At 36.2% G+C, this 25117-nt stretch overlaps 3 protein-coding genes across 3 annotated transcripts in view; 1 reads left to right on the top strand and 2 right to left on the bottom strand.

Moving 5' to 3' along the window:
* The window catches only part of LOC115442747, a 36237-nt gene extending 33147 nt beyond the window's left edge, over positions 1–3090 (top strand). The window contains 6 exon segments of the mRNA XM_037436555.1: positions 240–469; positions 924–1022; positions 1025–1107; positions 1320–1396; positions 1663–1820; positions 2339–3090. Of these exon segments, the coding sequence (XP_037292452.1) occupies positions 240–469; positions 924–1022; positions 1025–1107; positions 1320–1396; positions 1663–1820; positions 2339–2410 (719 nt within the window). The 3' untranslated portion in view covers positions 2411–3090.
* A 644-nt stretch (positions 3091–3734) lies between these two features.
* On the bottom strand, positions 3735–16117 carry LOC115452497 (bumetanide-sensitive sodium-(potassium)-chloride cotransporter-like). The gene is given in 20 exon segments (XM_037436435.1): positions 3735–3961; positions 6983–7116; positions 7334–7473; positions 7573–7727; positions 8156–8274; positions 8735–8874; positions 8877–8945; positions 9755–9996; positions 10162–10373; positions 10718–10853; positions 10938–11059; positions 11266–11497; positions 11768–11959; positions 12308–12447; positions 12774–12882; positions 13227–13486; positions 13713–13893; positions 15122–15208; positions 15288–15373; positions 15493–16117. Coding segments are annotated over 20 exon segments (2919 nt in total). The 5' UTR covers positions 15548–16117; the 3' UTR covers positions 3735–3853.
* Positions 16118–17534: 1417 nt separating this feature from the next.
* LOC119188629 (bumetanide-sensitive sodium-(potassium)-chloride cotransporter-like) lies at positions 17535–22517 on the bottom strand. The gene is made up of 8 exons (XM_037436392.1): positions 22248–22517; positions 21702–21943; positions 21346–21563; positions 20917–21095; positions 20620–20777; positions 20239–20381; positions 19606–19739; positions 17535–19146 (listed from the first exon to the last, which is right to left on the bottom strand). Exons 1-8 carry the CDS (start codon positions 22500–22502, stop codon positions 19033–19035), a joined length of 1443 nt encoding a protein of 480 aa, XP_037292289.1. The 5' UTR covers positions 22503–22517; the 3' UTR covers positions 17535–19032.
* Between the last annotated feature and the right edge of the window lie 2600 nt (positions 22518–25117).

Genomic DNA, 25117 nt, shown 5'->3' with positions numbered 1-25117 from the left:
GGCTAACATGTCAAGCATTCAGTGGTATAAAATAAATTGTCCATAATAATTAATATTTTTTTATATGCACAAATTTGTCCTTAGTGTGTCATTAGTACAGTTACTTAATCACAAATAAGGGTCAACCTTGAAACGTGCTGGCGCCGTTAATATGATTGGACTAATTTATTAAATAGTACATTTGTTATGGTTTGTGTTAGTTTATTGTGAGTTATTTTACACGAGTTATTCCGTTACAGGTCCATTGCCAAAAACGTTTGGCGACTTCTGGCGCATGGTGTGGGAGCAGGGCACGCTGGTGGTGGTGATGACGACGCGCGTGATGGAGCGCGGCCGCGTCAAGTGCGGGCAGTACTGGCCGCTCGGCGTCGGCGCACGCGCAGTGCACGGCGGGTTCGCAGTCACCACAGAGGCCATCGACCAAGAAGATGATTTTACTATTACACATTTGTTGCTTACGGATTTGAGGGTTGGTTAAATGTTACGTTGATAGTAAAGCTTGATGAATGTAAATTGTATTGTCTATTAACTAACAAAAACCACTTTTGTTTATAAACGTTTATAAGAAGCTTTTATTTATAATGTGATCTTTATGATTATTGTAGCGCATCTTTAACGTAGAATTATTTAGAACATGCAATAACAAAAGTTGTATAATGGGTAACATGTAATTTTATCTTAAAGATACCAGTAATAAGTTGACTGTTTGTAATACCGATGAAATATGTAGTGCAAATTTTATTCACAGTAGAAATCAGTTATAACGGTTTTGGATCTAGCTATTAAAATGTAAAGGTCTTTTTCAATAAATGTACAAAAAATAGTATCATTTATAACAACTATCGGATATATCGTCTAGATTAGGTGGTTCCTTCAATATCGCATTAACGGTTTTCAATGTATTTGTAAATGTTTGTGTGCAGACGGAGGACTCGCGGCGCATATGGCACGGGCAGTACACGCGCTGGCCCGACTACGGCGTGCCGGGCGGGGCGGGCGGCGCGGGGGGCGGTGCGGGCGGCGCGGCGGGAGGGCGGGCGCGCGCGCGCTGCCCGTGCTGCGGTTCCTGGCGCTCGTGCGCCGCGCACAGCAACGCGCGCTCCACGAGTCAGTACCGCGCTCTAACACATACTCCACACAGTACACAATTTCATATACGCCTCAAACTGCACTCGATATTGTTTACCGAAAACAGATAAATACATATAATATGTATACTTATATTACAACATTAACAGATGGATCGTTCATTAAAATATGTATTCATGTTTATTACCATATTGAAAATAGTATATAAATATTTTCTTAATTATTTCCAGATTGGGAGATGCTTGGGCGGGCCACAGTAAAGGACCGCCAATTGTCGTACATTGTTCAGCGGGCATAGGACGAACAGGTGAGTAACAATCTGATTCTTTGCATCAAGATTGTCGACTTAGACACGTTTGAATTCCATAATATTGTGGATTTTAATATAAAATATATTTACTTGCAACAGAATTCATTGCTACAAAATATTCACATTTGAACGTCTTGAAGTAATGAATCTATGGTATACTAATATAAACCATATGTTGAAACCCATAAGGTTGAATTTGAATGAACATTATAGAATATTTGGTTGTCGTGTGGAGCTAGTCCTGGAGCTGTGGTTGTGTGCAGGCACGTTCCTGACGCTGGACATCTGCGCGGCGCGGCTGGCGGCGGAGCGCGCGGTGGACGTGCGCGGCACGGTGGAGCGCATCCGAGCGCAGCGCGCGCACTCCATACAGATGCCCGACCAGTACGTGTTCTGCCACCTGGCCATCATCGAGTACGCGGTACGTACATACTTAGTTTCCACGCGACTTCCAAAGTAGACACCACTCGAAAACGTGACTCCAAGGATCTTAAGGGTACTCTTTGGAACTGTGGTGCCATGACAAATGGTTGCTTCCTCGCGGCGAACGCGCACACTTGTGCCTTAGTGGGGTTAGACTTAACAAAGTTCAGACTACCTCATTTAGAGAACCGCCCCAAGAAAGTATCGGCTGCAGACACAAGTATTAATTGCCTTTTCTGTACATACCCCACTTGTTGAATAGTTCTTCAGGATTTCGCTAATCCTGAATTCGCTATCGTGATGCAATCTTGTCTTGCTATTTCATAAGAGTTGCATTGTGCGTATTTTTTATTTATGGTATATAAATAATAATAGTCTAGCCTGGTAATACGTACTTTTCCATTACCTATGTCCCCTTTATAAACTCTTGATACTCTAAAAAATATTCTCTATTCCTTGCCTAAAAAAACTTTCATTTTTGACAGTGTTTCTCATTGCGTTTTTGTAAACTTTCAGGTGATGCACGGCTACTTAGAATCAGCCGACCTGTCCGGCTTCGACGACGATAATGAAGACGAGTCGGAATGAAGACTATCGCGTCCGTCCTGCAGCATGCTGTGAGTGCTGCGAGTGTGGCGAGTGTGGCGAGTGGCGCGAGTGGCGCGAGTGGTACAAGTGGTCGCGCCGACGTGCCGCGGCGAGCCCCTGCCGCGAGTCCACCGGAATGGCGCCCTCGTCCAAACGAAACGTTCAGCGCTTAGCCTAAGCATAAATACTACATAAACAAAACGTTCCTGTAGCGTCGATAAGAACTCAGGTATTTGGAAGGAAACCTCGTGAATTCAAGTATTTATTTGCATATTAAAAATCTTTAATAACCAAAAAATATTTCCATAATTATTTATAATCTTATAATTTATTTATATGTTCTAAGAAGTATGGCTGTGTGAACATTTCGCTTGTAATTTATGTAAAATTAGTTATGTTTTATATTTCATTATTCTCTTTGTGGATGTTAAAGTTCGATGTTCGACGGAAATTATCAAATGTTGTTACACTATATATATAATATGTATATGTATAGGTCGAGGTGCTTGAATCATTCATATCGCGTCTACGGTTTCATCTCCATTGTACCACGACATTTCCACAATGACGTGTAAATACGAGTACATTACATTGTATAATCGACTGAAGGACTTGTCATCTTATATCATTTATATTATTCACTAAGCGTTTAGGCGTCGTTACGAATTACTAATAAATTTTACATGAAGATAGACTGAGTAATGTTAATATGCTCCACATTACGAGCGACCCACCAACGCATGGAGGCCCCGTCTCGGGCTACATACACGGACTTACAATTTGTTTCTTGTAACACATCACTGTCATGTATCAAACGTACGTTAGTAAAGGCACACGGCTGCAGATATATTTTCAGAGAGTAGCGACATATCTATTCACAAATATAGTTTATATCGCCGTCCTTACGCAACAGACATATCGCTAGACGTCTCGTGGCCAAGTTTCCTTCCTGCACAGTATAACGAATCTCTTAGCAGCGGACGCCGTCACTTCAGTCCTCGTGATCATGCTTGACTCGTGCTCTTGTTAAAGTGTTCGGAGCATACAAACTTCCAATTCTGTATCGATTTAGATCGACTTATTTTTCGGCCGCGGAAACTATGTTATTGTGGATCGAATGAGCTAATTCTGCGTTGGAAAATGTGCCGCCCTAAATCTGAATTATGAAATAAATAAATTTCTCTTATTATATATTGTTTAAGGTTTAAGAAAATTGTTAATCTGGAGCAAACTGTTGATTCTTGTATCTGTAAATATTTTAATTTTCTGTTTTAAATCTAAATTAAAACCCTCGTGGTATATGTGTGAAATAAAAGAAAACTTGTAATATATTATGTGATCGTTTTATTGAAACCTTATTTATATTTGTTACAATTATAAAATACTTGAGGTAATACAAAAATGATTGCAAACCTATTAGAATTATTTGACATCGCTAGCAAGCTACGCCGCCATGATGTAGGTGTTGTTGCCGCGGACGAACAGCATGGGCGGCAGGTTCTGGCTCACCACCTCCAGCCACGCCATGTACAGCGCCGCAGACACCGCGTCCTGCGACAACCACACGCATGCCTCAAACCCATTCAAATACGCACGATTACAAAACTATACTTATCTTAACACTTTGACTGCAGTGCTAAAACTATGAACTATCCTCCAGTGCGACCGCCACGCAGGGAGCGTATTATTCCGAACTGGCGTTAGGCTACGAAGAGTGAGTGAGACAACCTTATAATTTGGATAGGTACACACCAGTTATGTGCTGCAGTCAATTTGTTAATGTTTCAATTCAATTTTTAGATTGTGGCTCCATCGTTGGCAGACGATGATTTTGCCAATGTCAAAGTTGAAAGTAGGAAAAGTTCCGGTAAATTTTTATGGGTCTAATATTATCTATGACTGTTGAGCGGTAAATAAACCAATGGCATTACAAAATAATCGAAAAACACTATACATAGATTCAGAATAAGAATATTATGAATGTATAAAATTATTAAAATTCCAAATATAAAAAAATAAATACAGTACAAATCAGAGATAAAGAAATAAACTAAAGAGAATATAAAATCAAATATGAATAAAAATAATTTTAACAAAAAATTAAACCGCCTTCAAAAACCACTCAAAACCAAAAAATAATTTCACATAACAAGTATATATTGGATACCAATTTTGGAGTCGGTGCCTAATTAAAATTGCTAGTTAGCTATATTTGTTGCATAGTCCATCTATGAGCTAAATTTCTTTCAAATCAATAAAAAGGAGTAGGTTTGCGTGTACTACTAACAAACATACACAGTGAAAGGTGTATACCAAGCACATGTATGGTGTTTCATCTTTTTATTTCCTCTTTTTTCGAGGCAGGCAGTGTAATACACCCACATTTGACCAGCTATATGTAACAGGGGAAGAATCTGGGTAGTGTACAGTTCACAAATTTAAATATTTCTTTAATAGCTTCCATTTGCTGTGCTGCGGCGATGTATTTATCTCCGGTGACGATCTGACTTGCTGACTTTGTACGCTGGCAGCACATTGTTTTCGTATATTCGTTAATGTATTTATCTTACTTAACTAGCAATTTTAATTAGGCACCGACTCCAAAATTGGTATCCAATATATACTTGTTATGTGAAATAATTTTTTTGGTTTTGAGTGGTTTTGAAGGCGGTTTAATTTTTGTTAAAATTATTTTTATTTTTTGCTTTTTGTGTTAGTAAAAATAGACCGTCTCAATGGCATAGTTGTGTTTCGCTCTCGATACAACTATCGCGCTGAGGAGTTACACCTCTGAGTACCACTGAAAAGGGAAAAGGTGTGATGCTATATATATGTATGTAAGAAGTAGATTCGAGCAAACCTAACGCAAAATCACAACTGATATTATTTGGCTCACAGTACAACTATCGCGCTGTGGTGTTACACCTCTGTCTATCCCTGAAAAGTGAAAAAGGTGTGATGCTATATATATGTATGTATGTAAGAAGTAGAGTCAACTAAACCCAACGCAAAAACACAACTAATGTGTTTCGCTCGCAGTACGACTATCGCGCTGAAATGTTACACCTCTGCCTACCCCTAAAAGGGTAAAAGGTGTGATGCTACATATATGTATGTATGTAAAAAGTGGAGTCAACTAAACCCAACGCAAAAACACAACTAATGTGTTTCGCACGCAGTACGACTATCGCGATGAAATTATACGCCTCTGCCTACCCCTTACACGGGGAAAAGGTGTGATGCTATATATATTTATGTAAGAGGTAGATTCGAGGAAACCTAACACAAAAACACAACTGATATATTTGGCTCACAGTACAACTATCGCGCTGAAATGTTACACCTCTGCCTACCCCTGAAAAGGGTAAAAGGTGTGATGCTACATATATGTATGTATGTAAGAAGTAGAGTCCACTAAACCCAACTCAAAAACACAACTAATGTGTTTCGCACGCAGTACGACTATTGCGCTCAAATGTTACACCTCTGCTTACCCCTGAAAAGGGGAAAAGATGTGATGCTATATATATGTATGTAAGAAGCAGATTCAAGCAAACCTAACGCAAAAACACAACTGATATATTTCGATCATACTACAACTATCGCGCTGTGGTGTTACATCTTTGCCTACCCCTAAAAAGGGGAAAAGGTGTGATGCTATATACACATATGTATGTATGTAAGAAGTAGTCAATTAAACCCAACCCAAAAACACAACTGATATGTTTCATACACAGTACGACTATCGCGATGAAATGTTACGCCTCTGCCTACCCCTGACACGGGGAAAAGATGTTATGCTATATGTATAAGTATGTGAGAAGTACAGTCAACCAAACTCAATGCAAAAACATAACTAAATACGTCACGGGAAAGCTAAATTCGCGATTTCGTTTTCTTGGACGACATAATTATTCTAGTTTTTTTAATTTTAAAACCAAACTACCGAAGCGATCTTGAAAAAAAAGCGATCTTTATGGGACCAATCTGGAGAGAAATTCTTTCGAATAAAAAAAGAATTTTCCAAATCGGTTCATAAATGAGCGAGTTCTGAGGTAACAAACATATAAAAAAAAAATAAAAAAATTCATGTCGAATTGATAACCTCCTCCTTTTTTTTTGAAGTCGGTTAAAAATCATAATCGATTATTAATTTTTAAAAATTTATAGAAGACTTTAATAAAAGGAGAATGGACTAAAGTTAAGACAAAAGGAATATTAATTGGACGGGGGATGTCTGCAGGAAGAAGGTCATAGAGGGGGATTAAAATCCGACATTCAAAATAAACTAATCAAAATGAGTCATTTGGAAGCAAGTCAAATAACTGTTCTGATTGGTCCATTTTCGCGTTGAATAAAAAAACAATTTGATTCTTTGTTGAAAACCGCGGATAGATCACTGAGTAATCCGCTGACTGATCCGTCGGATAAGCCGACAAATACATCGTACAGTCAACCTCGAATTAATGTGTATATGTCCGATGATATTCATGAATGAATGTATGAAAACTCATACATATAGTAGATGTATAATAATTGGTTTTCCAATAAATAAATATTTCGATACATTACCTTCCTTGGGAAGGGTAGAGAGATGACGATGAGGTCCGCTTTGTATGAATATTGCAGCAATAACTCCCGTAAACGCAGATACCTGGTGATCTTCTTGAGTTGTCTTTCGTGCTCAGCTTCCGATATAAGAACTTCTGCAAGCAAAATAATTATTGCTTAATACAGTCAGTATTCAATCGAATCTACCCAACAGAATCCGAAACTGATTTCATTTATTTTGTGGCAAAAAATTGTGTTGAAATTTAAAAGCATTAAGGCGTTAAGAATTGACTTAATAACTAAGACCTTAAAATATGAAACTACCATATGGATCAGTTGTCTACTATTTCGATTGCATAAGCATAAACGTACCACTGTTTTCTGTTGTTTTAAAATCTTTTATTATACTATTCCATAACGCCCAACTATCTTCACTCGGCGGGTCGCTACTCCCCTGCACTAGCGTGAGTCGAGAATATTCTATACGGAATTTGGCAAGCAACTCTTCCATACTAGAAATAATATTACTAAAATTAATTTCAATATGACACCACTAAGGTATAAACCATTGTATCTGAATAGAATGAAAACAAAGTACACAGTAATCTTACTGTTTTTTCGCTTCGTGTACATTTAGTTGTCCTTTAGTAAATGCAAATATTCGCATCGGCATCTTCTCCTTGCGACCGCGCCGTGCTATAATGTACGGCAGAAGTATATTCAGGCCACCGTCATCGTAAAGCCACCACACATCTATGGAATTTTCCTGAAATATTAGATTTAGTATGTATTAGGGGTCAGTACACAATATATTGGGACCAGTGATATAATAAGGCTGCGCAATGAAGTGTTAAAATTCGGATTTTTAAAAGTGCCACGAGAAGGTTCAAGATGTATGTGAATCAGCAAACAATTTATGAATAGTAGGTATAACATACTCTAAAATTCTGTGTTTTAAGCATTGCGCGATTTTTGAATACTTATATTGTTTTGTTTGAGAACGATCAAATTACGTTCATGTCTAAGATACGCGCGTGACCACCAAAGCCACTCTATATATTTTGTTCAAAACTTGAGCTATCATTTCACGTCATCATGCATTTCGCATGAGTGCTGATTTTTATAAATATGAATTACTTATCAGTAGGTATTAAAAACTTATTGCTAAAATTACTTACACTGGCTTTTACTTACTTGACTAAATGTTAATGGTTTGTGGTACACGGTATTCGGGGATGTAACTTTTGGCTCTTGTACAGAACTGTTTACACTTATCAAATCTGACGCAGCCGACAGCGAGGATATCGTTATATCTGAATAACAACAAATGCTTTTAATATGGGTAGGTACGTCATTACGTCATGTGGCATAGAACAGAGTGGTTGCATCATAGATTAGTCGTCATTTATTTTATTAATGTCAATTTTATTTTTATTCAAAGAAAATCTAGAGATCAAAAAGAGCGACAAATAAAATCAAATCAAAAAAATCGCCCAGACAGCAAAAAAAAAATACTGATGACCTCCAACAATTTTTATTATAATCAAGAGGTAGATATGCTATTAGTATCCGCAATCTGAATTAAGAATTCGAAACACACGAAATTGTCCCAATTGGGACTTATGGATACACGACGCGTAAATATCAAATACTAGATTGGTTTTGTTTCTACTGAATTAAACGTCCTATGTCTCATTGTTATTTTCATTTATTAGGATATATCGTATTCACATTTTTGATAATCATTGGGTAATTTTAATAGGAGAAGCTTACCTTTAGCCTGGCTGTCCGTCCATTCACTTCGGCTCGTGTCGTCCTCCTCAGTATCCGAGTTACAATTCATGAGTGTTAAAACTTCTGAATGCATGTTTGACTCGTCTTGATCAGTGTCGGTGGCAAACGATGGAGTTGAATTCTGCTTTTTTTGCGTGCCGTGCCGGGCGTGCGAAATATAGCAACGGCAATTTGTTGTAGAAACGCATGTCTGGAATAGTGTTAAAAACGCAAATAGTAATTTATTGTTAAACAATAAATTTGAACCGCGTTGGCAAAATAAAGGCTTTGTTGTAAATAAAAAAAAAACATGCGTTATTATGATATACCAGGTCGATGAAAACAGTGCAGTGCCATATATTATTATTATAAATAGAGTCTAATTGAAGATGTTTAGAGCATTTTTTTCCCAAAAAACTACGTGAAGTGTTTGATAGCTGAAACGCATCCGCGTTTTTTAATATAATGGTGAATAAACTTCCGGAGGTCCTTATGTCTTCAATGGTAGATTTACAAATATAAACTAAAAACAATAGACCCATTACCGCCACAAAACGATCTCTGGCAAATAACCTTAAAGATAAACATAATTTTATACATAATTAATTATAGACTTCCTGTATATACTTACCAAAAACAATAGGTGCATTACATAATTACCTAGAGGAGTTTGGTTTGTGTATAAAACACGTTTTTTTATACAACTTAATTATGAGACAAATAGACAGATATTAAATTCGACGTATGCCATGTAACAGTTACTAGGGTCTACGTTCTTAGAGTTCTATGGCAACTGTTGTCGTCAACCCTCAAACTGCATACTAGTTACAATTGATGCAATGTCCTTCAAATCGGCATAAAACAAAGTTTGCGAGCAGTTCCTTAACAGCAGAATAGACAATATAGTCATACTTAGCACAAGTAAACAATCAGCTATAATAATCCGTGTTTAACGGGTGTAAGTTTTGTGATAATCTGGAAAAGAAGTAGGTAGAGTCGATGAATATTTTTTGTACTCACTGAATAATTTTGAAATAGGCGTTAATATCTTTTTGACTTGAAATTCTCCATTTCTCCTTAAAACCAAGGAGAAGAATGTTAGGCGAGAGTCTCCCCAGCCCGGCGGCTTGAATGGTCGCTATGGCGCCTCGTTCGAAACTATAACCGTGCACTAGAACGTAGAAAGCACGATATTTGCGTGAACGAAGCCAATTTTCGGCAATACGTGTTCGAACTACGCGTTCTTCGTACATTAAAGTACTCTGGAAAAAAATAGAAATATACGTGTTACAGTAATTAATATCCATGTTTTTCCGTTTATATATAGATTTAGGAGACGTACAAAAAAGCATTTATTAATTTAGAGATTCTAGATTTCTGTTCTTCTTAATAAGTTATTTACGTATCAAATTAATACTTTTTTTTACCTGATCTATGTCAGCAACAACCATGAATGAACCAATTTTTGTTATCAGATTGGCAATATCCAAGAGAGCCGGTCTCAAAAAAGGTTTTCCGGCTAAAACTAATAGCTGAGGATTGTACGTCTTGCTGTACCCCGTGTGTTGACTCAGTTGCATGATGAAGGCAATCGCTTGTTGGTAGCGTTGCCCTTCAGTACTGCTGCCCCAATTGGCGTCTAAAAACAACAAACATGGTATCTAGACTAAAGTAGTAACTACACTACTTATAGGGAAAAAATACACGTCTATTGTGTTATAGTTGGAATTGAAGTAGGTAAGCATAGCAAAAAAATAAGTACATGTTGTTTTAGCATTGTGTTTATCCTTTCTTGTATATAAGGTATGCTTAGTCAAAAATATTTACTATTGATAAATGGGTTAACAATTATTACAAATCTTTTACTACAAATTATTATTGATTGTAAAACTACATTTTCTACATCTTATTAAACATTCGTAGAATTTTAATTTGTTGTATGTAAATTACTTATTTGTATATACTATTATAAAATAAATATACCTGGGTTTCTATAAAGGACTAGTAGATATAGGGTCATAAATATAAAGATAGTTGTTAAAGCCATAATCCAACTTATGATTAACATTATCATAGCGCATATTATAAAGCCGGCGAATGATAACCATTTGTTGTAGAACTGAAAAAAAAATACATATCACTAGATAACATTAGGAAAGTGTATGCTGGTAAAGAGCGATTTATTGAAATGAACTTAGCTTACCCGAAATGTAGGTCGCCAATTAAGATGCTGGACAAATGCAGCGTGAAACGTACAGAAATTAATGAGCGCATAAGACGCCAAGTAAAAGTTGGTAATCAAAGGCGCTATTGTATTCAAGTCAGCTGAAAAAGTAACAATTTAGTTTATTACACTGCAGAGGAGACATTGCAAAGGTTCATACGGTATTTACGAAGTCCTTAGTTGAGAAGTAAAATATTTTAAATTTGCGTGGTTAGATGGCATAACATGTTCAAGTAAGAGTAGCAGTGGAATATTTTTAAATAAAATATTTATAGAAAATTGAAAATTAATAAAAAAAATTGTTTACCAATAAGCAAGAACAACAGGGAAACGCAAAACGTAAGAACGTATCCTCTATACGGCTCGCCGTGTCGTCCGTAACGCTTGGAGAAGAAGATAAGGCCAGGGTATATCCGGTCTATCCCAAGTGCTTGTATCAACCGAGGCACTGACAACAAGTTGGTCAGGGCGGTGGACAGCGTGGCCGCCCAGCAACCCGCGTAGATGAGAGGACCCCATAGCGCCATTAATTGCATTATCTTTAATATCAATATTATAGAATAATTTTTATTTAACATCAATAAAAAAAAACAATAATGCAGCAAAATTAATATTGTGGTAAAACGTGCGATCAAGCATCTAAAATCCTAGGAACCGTTAGGTATGAACTAACTTAAATTTACATAACAGCGTTGACAATAAGTGTTATAAATGCTCTGAATAACGAATATCAGTAAATTTTTTTAATAGATATAATACTATTAGGAAAAGAGCCTATGTATTTATTCCAAAAGTTGTAAAAACCTTGCCTGATAGTTATTATGAAGCCCATACTCGCAGTTAGGTTTGCACGCTTCGAGGGCGGCTGCGGTTAGATTGGACGTGTCACCGCTAGCGTCACGCAGGGCACCCATACCAGAAAGCACGGCCATGGCGTAGTAACTGGTTATCGATATAACCAAAGATAATAGTGTGCCTTTCGGAATAGCTGTCGCCGGATCCTAAAAAAATATAATCGTTATATTATTTCCTACGAAGTAAGACAATATCTGGATTCTAAGCACCATTGGACATGCAATTGATTGGTTGTTATTGATTGAACACATTTGATTTTTTCTAGCAACTTTAAGGTTTCAACTATTAAATAAAAATATATTTACACTTCCCATTCTGGTACGATTATATCACTACAACAATATTTATTTTTAAAATATTACGTAACTCAAAATATAGCAATAAAAGTAGACAGCACATTACGCATCTTAATTGATGGACAACGTCATGCTAAGCCAAAACAAGCAGAGTAGATATTAGATGATAAGCGAATTTTGGGAAATGTTTAATGACACCTTGAGATCACCACAAATGTTTGCTCCCGCTTGCACTCCGGTCACGGCGGGAAAATAAACAGCGAAAACACTGAAAAAGTTATGCTTTTGCCCTTCACTGTATCGAAAATCTGGAGCCCAGTTCGCTGTTCCCATTTCTACTGTACATGAAAAAAGAAATAAGTATTAATTAAAAATGTAGCCCACTTCACTTACATTAAACATTGCTCAAGCGTGTACAAACGAGCTTTCATAAAATTAAATAGTTGATTTATCTCTGATACTTATTAACATAGAGTTCAATTTGTTTAAAATCTCTACAAAATATAAGAAATAAGGAGAAGAGAATGCTAAATTCTTGAGCCGAGCGGTAAGCATACGGAGACGACTAATAGACCCAGAAATTATAGGTATTCCAATATCCCCATTAAAACCTTATGTATCTTTATTCCTCTTTAACATTTAAAGCATCTATAATAATACTCACAGCTTATACCAAAGAATCCTTCAGCTTTGGTCTCATCATCTAAAGGGCCCAGAAATGCTCCTATGATATAATTAAATATAGCTAATACTATTACTGTTATGAGAAAATTCTGTAAAAAACAGTTACATATTTATTATAATATTATTGTCAGGCCTCCCGTATGCTAGACTACCACTGCATTAAATATATCTGCTGCCAAGAAGAATTATGAAAGCATTGTTGTATTATAGTTTAAAGGACTTTGTGTCCATTAAATTACAGGCTACTAAGATACTTAGCGTGCGATGGATGCATGCAATGTAATGTTATGCAAAGCTCTTAGCTCTGAATTTGAAGTGTGTATTGTCTCTTTGTTACTGTTTATGGCAGACGTGACTTGCAGTCCCGTCATTGGATTTTGCCAAAAACTCAAATAACTGACGCTAATGACAAAATTAGCATATAATAACTCACTTGTGCCTTTGTTTCCCAGTCCATACCCACGGCGCAAATAATACACATTACGAACAGGGCGATGGCTCCCACAATTCTAATATCATTGACATTGTTATCAATAATTTTGACACCGTGCGACTTGAGCAGTTCGTTAAGGGATTCGCAGAAACCTATTGTGTTCATGCTCGCTGCCACAGCATTGGCGAATGCAAATATTATGCCAACTGACGCACCCAGTTCAGCTCCTAAAGATCTTGAAACTAGGTAATAAACACCGCCTGGAAGCACAATAGGAAAATTAAAAATATATTTATATTAATTATAGTTAGGGCTGTTAATATTTTTTAATTAAGTGGTTGAGAATAGTTATCGAGTTTATCGCTTTTGGTTGGTTAATGGTAATATATACGGCTATCAAGAGAGGTACTTTATGGCGGCTTATCCCCATAGACGAGTGGAATAAGTGCAGACGAAGTAAACAATATAAAATGATCACTCGGGTACCTCCTTGTAATTGTCCGTTAGTACAAATAGCACTCAAGGACAGTGTAGTGATGAGGAACACCACTCCTGAAAGGGTTATGATGACAAGAGACAAGCCGATACCAGCCTGCGCCACCACCCACGCGATGCGCAGAAACAGCATTACACCCCAGATGTTTAAGAGGCATGGTATAAGTACACCCTGGAAAGAAATCTTTAACATAGAAGCGTAAACAAAAAATTGAGGGAATTATAGTTTCATTTTTACTGTTTTACTAAGTGGTATTGTATGTACGAAAGTTTGTGACGTTTGTGAAGTAACATACCAACCCGCACTAGGCCAGCGTGGAGGACTAAGGCCTAATCCCTCTCAGTAATAGATGAGGCCCGTGCCCAGCAGTGGGACAGTATATAATTCAAGGCTGCAGTGGCGAAGTGTCCATACAACCCGATTCCTACCGGCTTCCCTTTTAGGTTTATTTAAGTCTGTCTTAGTGTTTGTTTTCTGTTAAAATGGCAGCGATATATTAACGAAGGAGATTTTTAGCATCGGGTTACCTTTTAAAAAATTCTACCCTTCGCCACTGCAAGGCTGATATTATTTAGAACCTAATTTGGTATATATATCCAGGATTTATTTATTATCTGGTATTTTTTATTTCGGAAAAGTTATACGAAGTGGGACTATTACTTTTTCCGGGAAAGGTTATAAAAGCATCTGGAGCCGCGAGCAACAAACACCAGTAGTTAATTAACATGAAACACATTGGCCTTGCTCTAATTGCGTTCTCATATTGTAAGAATTTAAATAAGGTATGCTGATACTTCATTATGTCACGATAAAGCAGAATACGCTAAAGCCTTGTGTATTTGGATAGTCAGCGTTACATTAGGAGATAGTTAAGTCTAATAAATAAAATAGGAGTAAAAGTTAAAAATATTAATAAAGTTACTGATTACCTGTAGAGGGTTTTTTTTTAAATTGTTAACGATTGTGTCCAATAGCAAATCTCAGAGATGATAGTTTAGCTTTACTCAATTGCGTAATGGACGCTGAAGCGAAACTGTTATTTAGTTTTAATGTTAAAAGCTTGTTGAACTTAAATTGCGTTTTATTTTTAACACTTTGGAAGTTTTATTTTAAACACATTTAAATAATTGTTTAAGTACTTATCGTTTTGAAAAATTTACGCAATTCAGAGCCTAAGCATAACCCTCTGGAAATATCCTACATTATGTCGATCATGTTATATTTTATTACTGTTGTAACGGGAAACAATCTTGTGTTTGAATATTACTCTACAATGTGAGTTCTAAGTTTCTTATCAAGACATTTACCATACAAAAACACATCGGTGAAAACTAGAACGCACGACAGCTCTAACAAATGATTGGATATAAATATGTAATGAATTAATTAATATATTTACCTGTATCCATCCTAATTTAATACCGCCGTATGTGTACAGCTCTGGGGTGGGATGTAATTGATCCGCTGCGAGTTGTTTTGGATGCTGCTTTATAAATGTATACTATTTAGTAAATACAGTACACTTTGGATATATATTAAAGGGTCGAATTATATTATTTTGTTACCTCCTCCTCTTCCGATGGTTTGCCAATCTTGTTGTCCCCATTCTCTATTGTGCCTGTCGATTTCGGCCATTCTGTTGATTGTAAAACTGCAAAATTTTTCATTACTAGACAAAATATTCTTCATGCTCTTTTCATTTTATAAATATTAGTTAAGTATGGATTTCTATTTTAGGTAATATTTTCCATTTTTTTTAAGTTTACTTACTGGGTTTTTTTAAATCACTCTCATTTTCACAATTGCCTATAAGACGAACGTCCATTGCTATCGTATTTTCAATTTCATTAATAACGTGTGTAACAATTAAACGGGCGATAAATCGTTTTATATTAACGCGTATCAATTTCAACTAATTAATGTGTAATGACACCGCCGCTGTCTCGTCGCAACTGCCTCAAGTCCGCTATCCACCGGTTACCTTTAATTACAACACCATTGTAACAAGAGCTTTTCAGCACTTCGTTACGAGGCATATGCCCAGGAAAACGTCAGTGTTACAAAGTTCAGACAGACCTTGTCTCACTGGTCGTACGCTGGTACAATCGATCACTTCACATCCAAACAATACAGTATATATTTAGTTTTCAGAAGTGTCATCACTTCTGTTTACTTTTTTGTGCAGCTCCTAAATTAGGTGACTTGTTTAGGTGTTGTTTTTAGAACATTTCGTCCATGAATGCGTTAGTATACACAGCAAGTTGTTTACATCGCAAGCATATAATTACGCCTCATATAGTTAGAATAAAATTATTTTAAATAAAAATAAGTTGTATGCACTTTCGTTATACTTGCATAGGTAATATTTTTTTATCAGTTTTTTTGCTTTATTCGAGTCGTTTTGTCCTTTGGTTACCTGGTTCCTGGTTTAAGAATAGTACACAATTATCATTTTACAAATCACAAACCTCAGTTTTAAGGGTACATATCAATAAATACAACAAGAGAAACTCTCGGGGAATTGGTTTATGCTTTAAATTTGTTGTACAATAGTTTAATTCAAAACCCATAAGTAAACATTATTAGGTCAATGTAGGACATTGACCTAATAATGTTTACTTATGGGTTTTGAAGAGGATGTCAAACTACGAAGCATTTAATTTTTATTAATTCTACTTTTTAAGGCCGAAATTTAAACGCTATGTAGGTAATAATACATTTAATGTACAAACTGCAAACGATCGCTTATGTTTGCCTACCTATTTACCTAGGAATACGCCATGTGTGACGGTCTATTAATTGATTTTGCAGTTTTGACGAGGATTTAGATAGGTAATCATAAACATCAATAATAAAATACCTCTGCTTTCACTAATTACTACGATCTTTTCGAGGCTAGTTCGCATAATAGCATAATATAATTTCACAAAATGTACAGAAAATATCAAGCGCAAATTCATATTCTGTTGTAATGACATCTATGACAGTTAATAAAAATATTATAGCCAAAGAGAATTATAATATATATGGAAATTATAGCAGACCGTTTGGCAAAACGAACATAATAAAATAAATAAGTAATAAGGTTGATTAGATATATTATAAGCTCAAAGAACGTTATAAATTATGATTTTTAAATTATTTTTTTATTTCTTTGTACCATTAAACACATCTAAAATAATTTAACTTATGGACCCTCGTATTATTTTTTATTGTTATCTTATTGATCAAGTTGTTCTAGAACTTTAGCATCTGTAAATTCAGACTTCAATATTCACAATTACGACGATCATAAGTACTTACCTGTCTAATATATTGCCAAAATTAACAAATTATACTTAAGTAGCAGATAATATATTTAATTTGTTCTATGTGTATTTCTGGGACAAGGCTGAATATACCTTTATTTGTTAAAATAATCAATTTATTACAGGTGCTTATTGTATTTGTTTCCGTGGAAGGTTTTCGTTACATTCCTTATTTTCTATTGCAATATTATACAGCGAAACGACGAATGAAAAAAAAACAACAGTTAAAGAAATAAATATTTATTGCAAAATATGTTGTCTTTGTTTTGTTTTGATATTTAAATGTATTTTGTGAAGTAGGTTCATACATTATAAACAATGTGTTCTAGTTTTAATATTTTTTTAATAATGCTACGTAATATCAGTTTTTTTTACATAGGTACTTACTAACGATAGTTTTAAATAAATAATATAGCACGAACCAATAATACTTGTACACTTAAATGATAAAGCATGTGTTTACTTAAATAAAGGAAAATTACATTTAATGTGAACCAAAAAAAATCTAGAAAATATAAAATTTATTGTGTAATACGAAATATCACAAAATACATAGGTAAGTAATAAATTTCACATTACGAGGCACGTTATTATTTGGGTTATTTTCTGAACATACGCATAATTGATTGGAATACTATCTATATATATTATGCTGACATTTTGTTATTTAATGCAAAGTAGGTACTATTTAAGCTCATTTCGCCGCAATTTTTTTCTTACACAAAATCGGTTGTTATTCATGAAACTAATTATTCTGTGGAATCGACTCTATAATTAAAGTGTCTATATTACAGATAAAACTAAATATATTGTATACACTTACATAATTACTTATTTCATGTCATACATTCTCTATACTCTAGTCTATGAAACTAAATTAATTTATTTATTACTTATATTTATTTATGCATTACAAATGATTAAGCTTACTTCATAAGTACAAAATATATTATTAAAACAACAGTTACTGTGGGAAAAAGTTGAATAATATATTATAGACAATACAATGACCATCAATATTACCTCGGTATTCAAATTTATAAAATGACTAGCTTTTGCTCTCGGCTCCGCCCGCGTGATAGAGTTATTCCGGGATAATTTCCCGTTATATAATGTCCCGGGATAAAATATGTCCTTCCTAGGATCTCAAAGTATCTCCATAACAAACAGCAAAGTCGGTGCAGTGGTTCAGCCGTGAAAGTATAACAGACAGAGAGTACTGTGGCGTTTATAATATACATATGGATATGATTTATCGTAAGCACTTATGATCGAATGGAAATTTTATTGAACCCTTTGTTACAAGTTAAATACGTGTACATTGTCGTTATTAAAAAGAAAACGAAATACATTAAAAATAAAAATATATATAAAGTACTACATTATCTTTGGAACTGTCATTTAAACTAATATAATTTAACTAAATAAATAAAAACGTAAAATGCACTATCAAAATTAATCTATAATCTATCATCCAAGCGATTCGTATTTTGTAATGGTGTTAAATAGTGCTGGCAGTCCCTGCCTATTTAAAATTTGTGCGGCACTATAAAGAACATTGGCATAGCTACGTATTATCTCTAGGAGGGGACAAGCTGACGGACGCAAAAAAGAAAAAAAAGTCGCCAAATTCAACGAAAAGCCTGGACCATGTTAGGGCCCTTGTAAACGCATGGCTTTTTCGAGTGTCGGCAAAGACATTTCTATATCAGCCATACTTCCGCCCCACCCTAGCTACCCTTAGTATAACAATTTTAAATAATTCATGGAAATGTGAACAAACAAAATTTCTTCAACACACTTAATAAACTAATCTGGCCTTAAGAACGTAGCTTTAAACACAACATGAACGTCCGCATCGTTTGATTGTATTCATATTCAAATGACAGAGACGGTTGTCTTTCTTATTACCATTTTAAGTGGAAAGTTCTGGATTTGAAGGCTATGAATTCTGATGAAAAGTTAATTTTATATTTCTAAGAATGCGATTGTATGAGGGGCGTTAAGAATAGAATGTGAGTACTGAGGTGTGGTTGCCGCGTACGAACAGCATCGGCGGCAAGTCGCGGCTCATCATCTCCAGCCACGCCATGTACAGCGGCGCCGATATCGAGCCCTGCACAAACATAACAACTTACAACTGTAACACCAATAATCTAAAAATTATGGCTAGCGTCGACTAGGCTTACCGAATCACTCAATATATACGATTCGATTCTGCTTCGACGCTAGCCTATACATTGATTTTGTCCATTACTTTAAGACACAATTTTCGTCGATATAAGGAGTTACCTACTTAAGTTTTATATTACTGATTATCTATGAATATTATATGTTAGAAGTCAGTTTTTATTATATTCATGAAACACAATAAATAACGGATAGTTGAGATTTTTTGTGTCTTATAATTAATAAGTAAATTAAACAACATACACCGCGATAGAATCCGAAAATTAGTTTAATTTCAATGTCTAACATTCGCGTAAACATAAGAAATCATTAAACATACAGAAATCTAAATCTTGAAACTAAATGTCATAGTAAGAATTAAGTGAAATGCTATAATTGCACTTACTTTTCTCGGCATCGGTAGCGACATGACCACGAGACGAGCATCTTTCGAGTTGGCGAGCAGCAACTCTCTCAGCCTCAACTGTCGGTTCGTTTTCACCGCCAGCGTCTGCAGCTCCATATCACTGATGCGGCAATCTAATAAACGAAGATAAGATTGGATTAGAAATAAAAAAAAATATAAGGGTTTGCTTATTAAAAGACGAAGATTTTAGAAGGTTCTAAGTCGATTTGAAGCTTTTTTAATATTTCTATTTATGCGCCTATTTAAGAAAGTATAGCACTAGTAATTATTCTTTGTTCCAGGCGCTATAGCTACTTTATTGTCAACAATGAAGAATGGTGTGAGAAGCAAAATGATGCCTATAGTGTGTGTAAATGTTCAGTAGTACTGGAAGCCCCTGCCCACCAGTGGGACAGTATATTCTAATATAGTGCTAGTATTACTATCTTATGAGATTGTGTTGTCAGCTTTCTGCAATATCAGCTTAATCTTATAGCTACGGCACAAAAGATGGCTGAGAGGTAATTTGATTCATATAATGCAACAATAAAAATGTTTAAGACTTCCAATTATAACGATTGGAGATAAAACTAATACCAATAAAGGAATTATCAAAGATAAGTATTAAGATACCTGGCGAAGCTGATTCCTCTGTGAACTTCTTAATAGTTTCGTCGAACAATGCTTTGGTTTCAGGTTGCGGCGGATCTGTTATATCTTGAACCATCGTCAGCGATGAATAGTCTATCCGGAACTTGGCCAGCAAGTTCGCCATGCTGAAAGAAATAGCAATGATTCGTAAATGCCACTTTAAAAATTCAATGAAATACAAAAATGTGTAATGTTTCGAGAATACTCAATTATTTTGATTGAATAATCATCAAGCCTTGTAATGATTCCTGATATCTTATGTATGGTATGGTGAAAGTTTTACGTGAATTTATCAATATTACCATCACTATTATTAAGACGGTGATAAGATTGTACAGATAAGGTCTTACTGAATTATCTTACTTTCTCTCCTCTAGTTCCATCTCGTGCAGTCGGTTGGCAAGCGCGAATATCCTGAGTTTGCAGTTGGCCCAGGCGGACCTCTGCGAGATGATGTACGGTAACAGGATGGTCAGCCCACCATCGTCGTATAACCACCACACGTCTAACGTGCCCGACTCCTGGGAGAAATTAATTTCCATCTTTATATCATCGGAGGTAATGCTAACTTTTAAATTGATTACTGATTCTAAATCCAAACTCATTAATACTTTCACTATCTAGGTCTAGTATAAACTGTTAGAAGCTCATTCTATTCACCTGTTTCTTCTGGAAGAGGCTCATCTGCGCCAATTGGAATTTGGACAGCTCGAGCCCGGACGCGGTGTTGTACACGATCTGCCGGTGCATGTCGTTCGGTTTCCGCTCTTTCTTCTTTTTGTCCTTCTCTTTGCACTCCGATATCGTGAACGATCTCGACGTGGTCAGTGTTAGCAAGTCTATAGTGATAATTAGCAATTAATGTTTAATATTACTCCAGCAAATGAAAGCTGCTAGCAAATAGGAAGTGGGATTTTTTCTGAAAATATGGAGTCCATAGTCCGAAGCTTAGTTATAGCCATATATAACAGTGGATATGTGGTAATCTATCCCAAAGTAGCAAGATCTTGTTGGGAAATGAGGTTTCTTAAATCTTCGTTACTTATTTTGAAATTAGTACTTGACACTTATTATTTGTTGTGTACTAACTGGAGAGGTTGTGTTTGGGCTGGGTGTCGCGTATGTCGAGGTCTGAATCGGCGTGCATGATGAGTCCGTCGCGACGCACGCGCAGCTCGCCGCTGGAGGAGGTGGCCGTCAGCGACCCCGCCGCGCCCTCCTCCGCGCCCTCCGACACCACCGCGCTGTAGTCCAGCCCGCCGCTCACGCGCACTATTGCCACCGCCAAGCGGTTCTCGAAAGCTGTACTGTAAGGTGAATAAAATTTTATATTTTCTATATGTATATTAGTCATAAATCTATGGGGGCAGCCTGGTGACTTCCAAAAGGTCTGCTAAAGATTTTCGAATATTGAGCGAAGTCCATTTTATATTTGAAATACTAACTGTAAGACATTGAAGTAAGAGACGAGGTCGTTAGCAGGACACGTGGTCCAGTCAGACTTGTAGCCCATGAGCAGCACGTTGGGCGCGAGGCGACCGACGCCGGAGGCCTGCACGAGCGCGCGCGCGCCGGGCTCGAAGCTGAAGCCGTGCACGCGCGAGCAGAACGCGCGCACCTTGCGCCCGCGCAGCCACTCGTCGTCGCTCCGCGCGCGGGCTGAGCGCACCTTGTACGACAACTTCTCCTGCAATGAGAACACTTTGATATGACACAATGTGTGATTTAATACGAAGAAACAATCAATCAGTGCCAACGGCTCACGAAATCACACACATGGCTATTCCATCATAACACCGCGAGTTGAAAAATAATGAAGTTATTTTAAAAAATTAAAACCGAGTCTGCGACCATGTACCATAACAACAAACATTTTTTAATATCTTCGACTCAGCAGGTACTAAAATGTCGACCAGTAACATTATTTGCTTTATATCGGCAATACCTACCTGTTATTACAGCAAAGAACATTGGAGATGTTGAGAACGAACCTGACTAATATCGCCAACAATCATGAGCGATCCGGCTTTGGAAATAAGGTTGCCGAGGTCCACGAGAGCCGGCCTGGCCTGAGGCCGTCCAGCCAGCACCAACAGTTGTGGCCAGTAGTTCTTCACGTGCTCTCCCGTACGCGCCAGGGCGTGGGCGCTCGACAGCGCTGTTTTATACATTTGCGCTTGCGTACTACTTCCCCAATTAACATCTACAAAATAATAATTTATGATTATTACATTTCTTATTACCATTAAAAGATTAAAGTACATGCTGAAAACAATATTGTATATGAACACAAGATACACAAAGTATGACTCATGGGATTTTATAGGAAGAGCGAAAAAAACACAAACATCAATCATCCTATCGACGTAATAATTATTTTTCAAAAGTCTTTGAACGAACAAACATAAACAAAATATGTTTTAATGGAATTGGTGGCGCGGATAGCAGAACAGATTCATTTTATTGACTAAGCACGCCAATATAACTAGAGGCATTTCACGTAGATATTCGTGCGTTGTAATAACTTTCGGAAGCTGTACTATATACAAACAAAACGTTTTTGCATTATGAATCAAGCGGGAACGAACGGAGGAGAAACTGTTGCAATCGTTCAACAGTCAATACGGATTTAGACTCGGTCAACACAGTTATTCTCGTTTCCCACTTCGACTGACACATTCAGGTAGATTTCAACTATGATTTATACTCTCATGTGATGAAGAGATCTACAATTTCGTGAATTATTGCGTAGGTATTCGTAGTATTAGGTATGTATTGTTATTGCTACGCATTATTGCTGCATCGCTGCTACGACGATTACGTTTTAGCTCTATTCTGATTCCTGGTACTAAAATCAGTGTTTTAGTTTTGAAACAGTTGTAAACAGCATTAAATTATTTAAAGGTATGCAATAATTAAATGGTTTTGGCATTTAATTCAGGTGCCAATCCAACATTTTGCAACATTTAAACTCCATTTTGTAGTGATTACACTATTTTTGCCTCCAAAGAATAGTATTTAGGTATATTGCTATTTTTTGTAAGCGAGTGTGGCACCTACCAAGCGAGCGACATGAAAATGACTTCTATATTCTGTAGTATAATGATTTAATTAACCTACCATTGCATGAGAAATAAATTTGATTTATGAATATTTACCATCTATTATTGTCATTTTCGTTCATGTTTCCAATGAAATATGTAGCATCAACCAGTGTTTCGAAAAATAACAAATATTAACAAAGACACATAAGGTGTGTTAAAATGACATCATAGTTACCTTGTACAAGTCAATATTATCTACGAAATCACTAGTAACTGTAAACTAGAAGGTATTACAACTACTGATTCACTCGTATACATATTTACTTTGTTTACTTCAATATGTCAATGTTTTATGGGCTATTGCCCGTAAAACATTGTTTTAACTAAGATCTTTTTAAAAAGATAAGGGCTTGTATTTTTATCTTAACACTAGCTTTTGCCCGCGGCTCCGCCCGCGTTTTAAAGTTTTTCAGGCAAAAGTTTCCGTTATAAAAGTAGTAGTTTCCCGGGAGCCTATGTTCTTCCCAGGGTCTCAAACTGTCTCCATACCAAATTTCATCTTAAAACGTTGGGTAGTTGTTGAGTTTAACACGTATGATATATAGCCTATAGCACTCCGGGATCAAAGGGCTATCCAACACAAAAATATTTTTTCAGTTCAAACCGGTAGTTCCTGAGATAAGCCATTACTGCTCCGCTCCTATTGGCCATAGTGTGATGATATATAGCCTATAGCGCTCCACAAATAAAGGGCTATCCAACACAAAAAGAATTTTTCAGTTTGGACCGGTAGTTCCTGAGATTAGCCATTACTGCTCCGCTCCTATTGGGTATAGCGTGATGATATATAGCCTATAGTACTCCACAAACAAAGAGCTATCCAACGCAAAAAGATTTTTTCAGTTTGGACCGGTAGTTCCTGAGATTAGCCATTACTGCTCCGCTCCTATTGGGTATAGCGTGATGATATATAGCCTATAGCACTCCACGAACAAAGGACTATCCAACGCAAAAAGAATTTTTCAGTTTGGACCGGTAGTTCCTGAGATTAGCGCGTTCAAACAAACAAACAAACTCTTCAGCTTTATATAATAGTGTAGATTTAAATTCTAAATAAAATACTTGAAAAAGAGCCGGATCAAGAATCCCAGGGCCTCTAGGCAATGGTAGGGGCCCTATTACCCTTTCCTAAATATAGTGAATATGAGCGTGCAATTAGGAATAACGCTGTTCCCTAAAAAAAATTAACAGCGTAATCTACCAACAATGATGTTGTACCTCCATATAATAGTTCAGCAAGTAAAGGGTTTTTGATTAACATTTTCCTAGCCGTTGGATAGGCACGTATGATCCTGTTAAATGGTCACTTCCTTCATCTGATATGACGCCGATGGATTTTTTTATATGAGGTTGCCTAACGAGTCGTCTATGAATCTCAATGCAACAGTATAGATAAGCTAAATGACGCAGTCCAACATCCTTTAAACAACATATACCATACATCTTTGTTCAAGGCCACTCGAGGTGTCTTGAAACGTGTCCGTACCCGCATACAGCCATATTGAACACCTATTGCGTTACTTTAAATAAATTTACAAATTGTACGATAAAAATTATAAATTTGACTAATTTCTGCTGCTCAGTTTTTTATTCTGATACATTGTAATGATTTTTATATAAAGTTACTTGTAAACATATTTATTAAGTTCAATTTGGTTTGTAGAGGTTATTGAAGTTCGTTTTATTTTTTTGTTAAGTTGTAATAATTATTCTTTGATAATTTTAAATGCATTCGATGCCTTCAGAATTATAATATA

The sequence above is a fragment of the Manduca sexta genome, chromosome 8 (genome assembly GCF_014839805.1).
Source record: "Manduca sexta isolate Smith_Timp_Sample1 chromosome 8, JHU_Msex_v1.0, whole genome shotgun sequence".
NCBI classification, from domain to species: Eukaryota; Metazoa; Arthropoda; class Insecta; order Lepidoptera; family Sphingidae; genus Manduca; species Manduca sexta.
This window is presented reverse-complemented; position numbering and strand designations above follow the sequence as displayed.

Excerpts from the sequence above, each read along its gene's own strand:
- LOC119188629 (XM_037436392.1), bottom strand. The coding sequence starts at position 22,502 with ATGGTAATAAGAAATGTAATAATCATAAATTATTATTTTGTAGATGTT. Across the intron at positions 21,944-22,247 it reads TTGTTGGCGATATTAGTCAG|GAGAAGTTGTCGTACAAGGT; the intron begins GTTCGTTCTCAA and ends TTCTCATTGCAG. Across the intron at positions 20,382-20,619 it reads ATGGAACTAGAGGAGAGAAA|CATGGCGAACTTGCTGGCCA; the intron begins GTAAGATAATTC and ends TATTTCTTTCAG.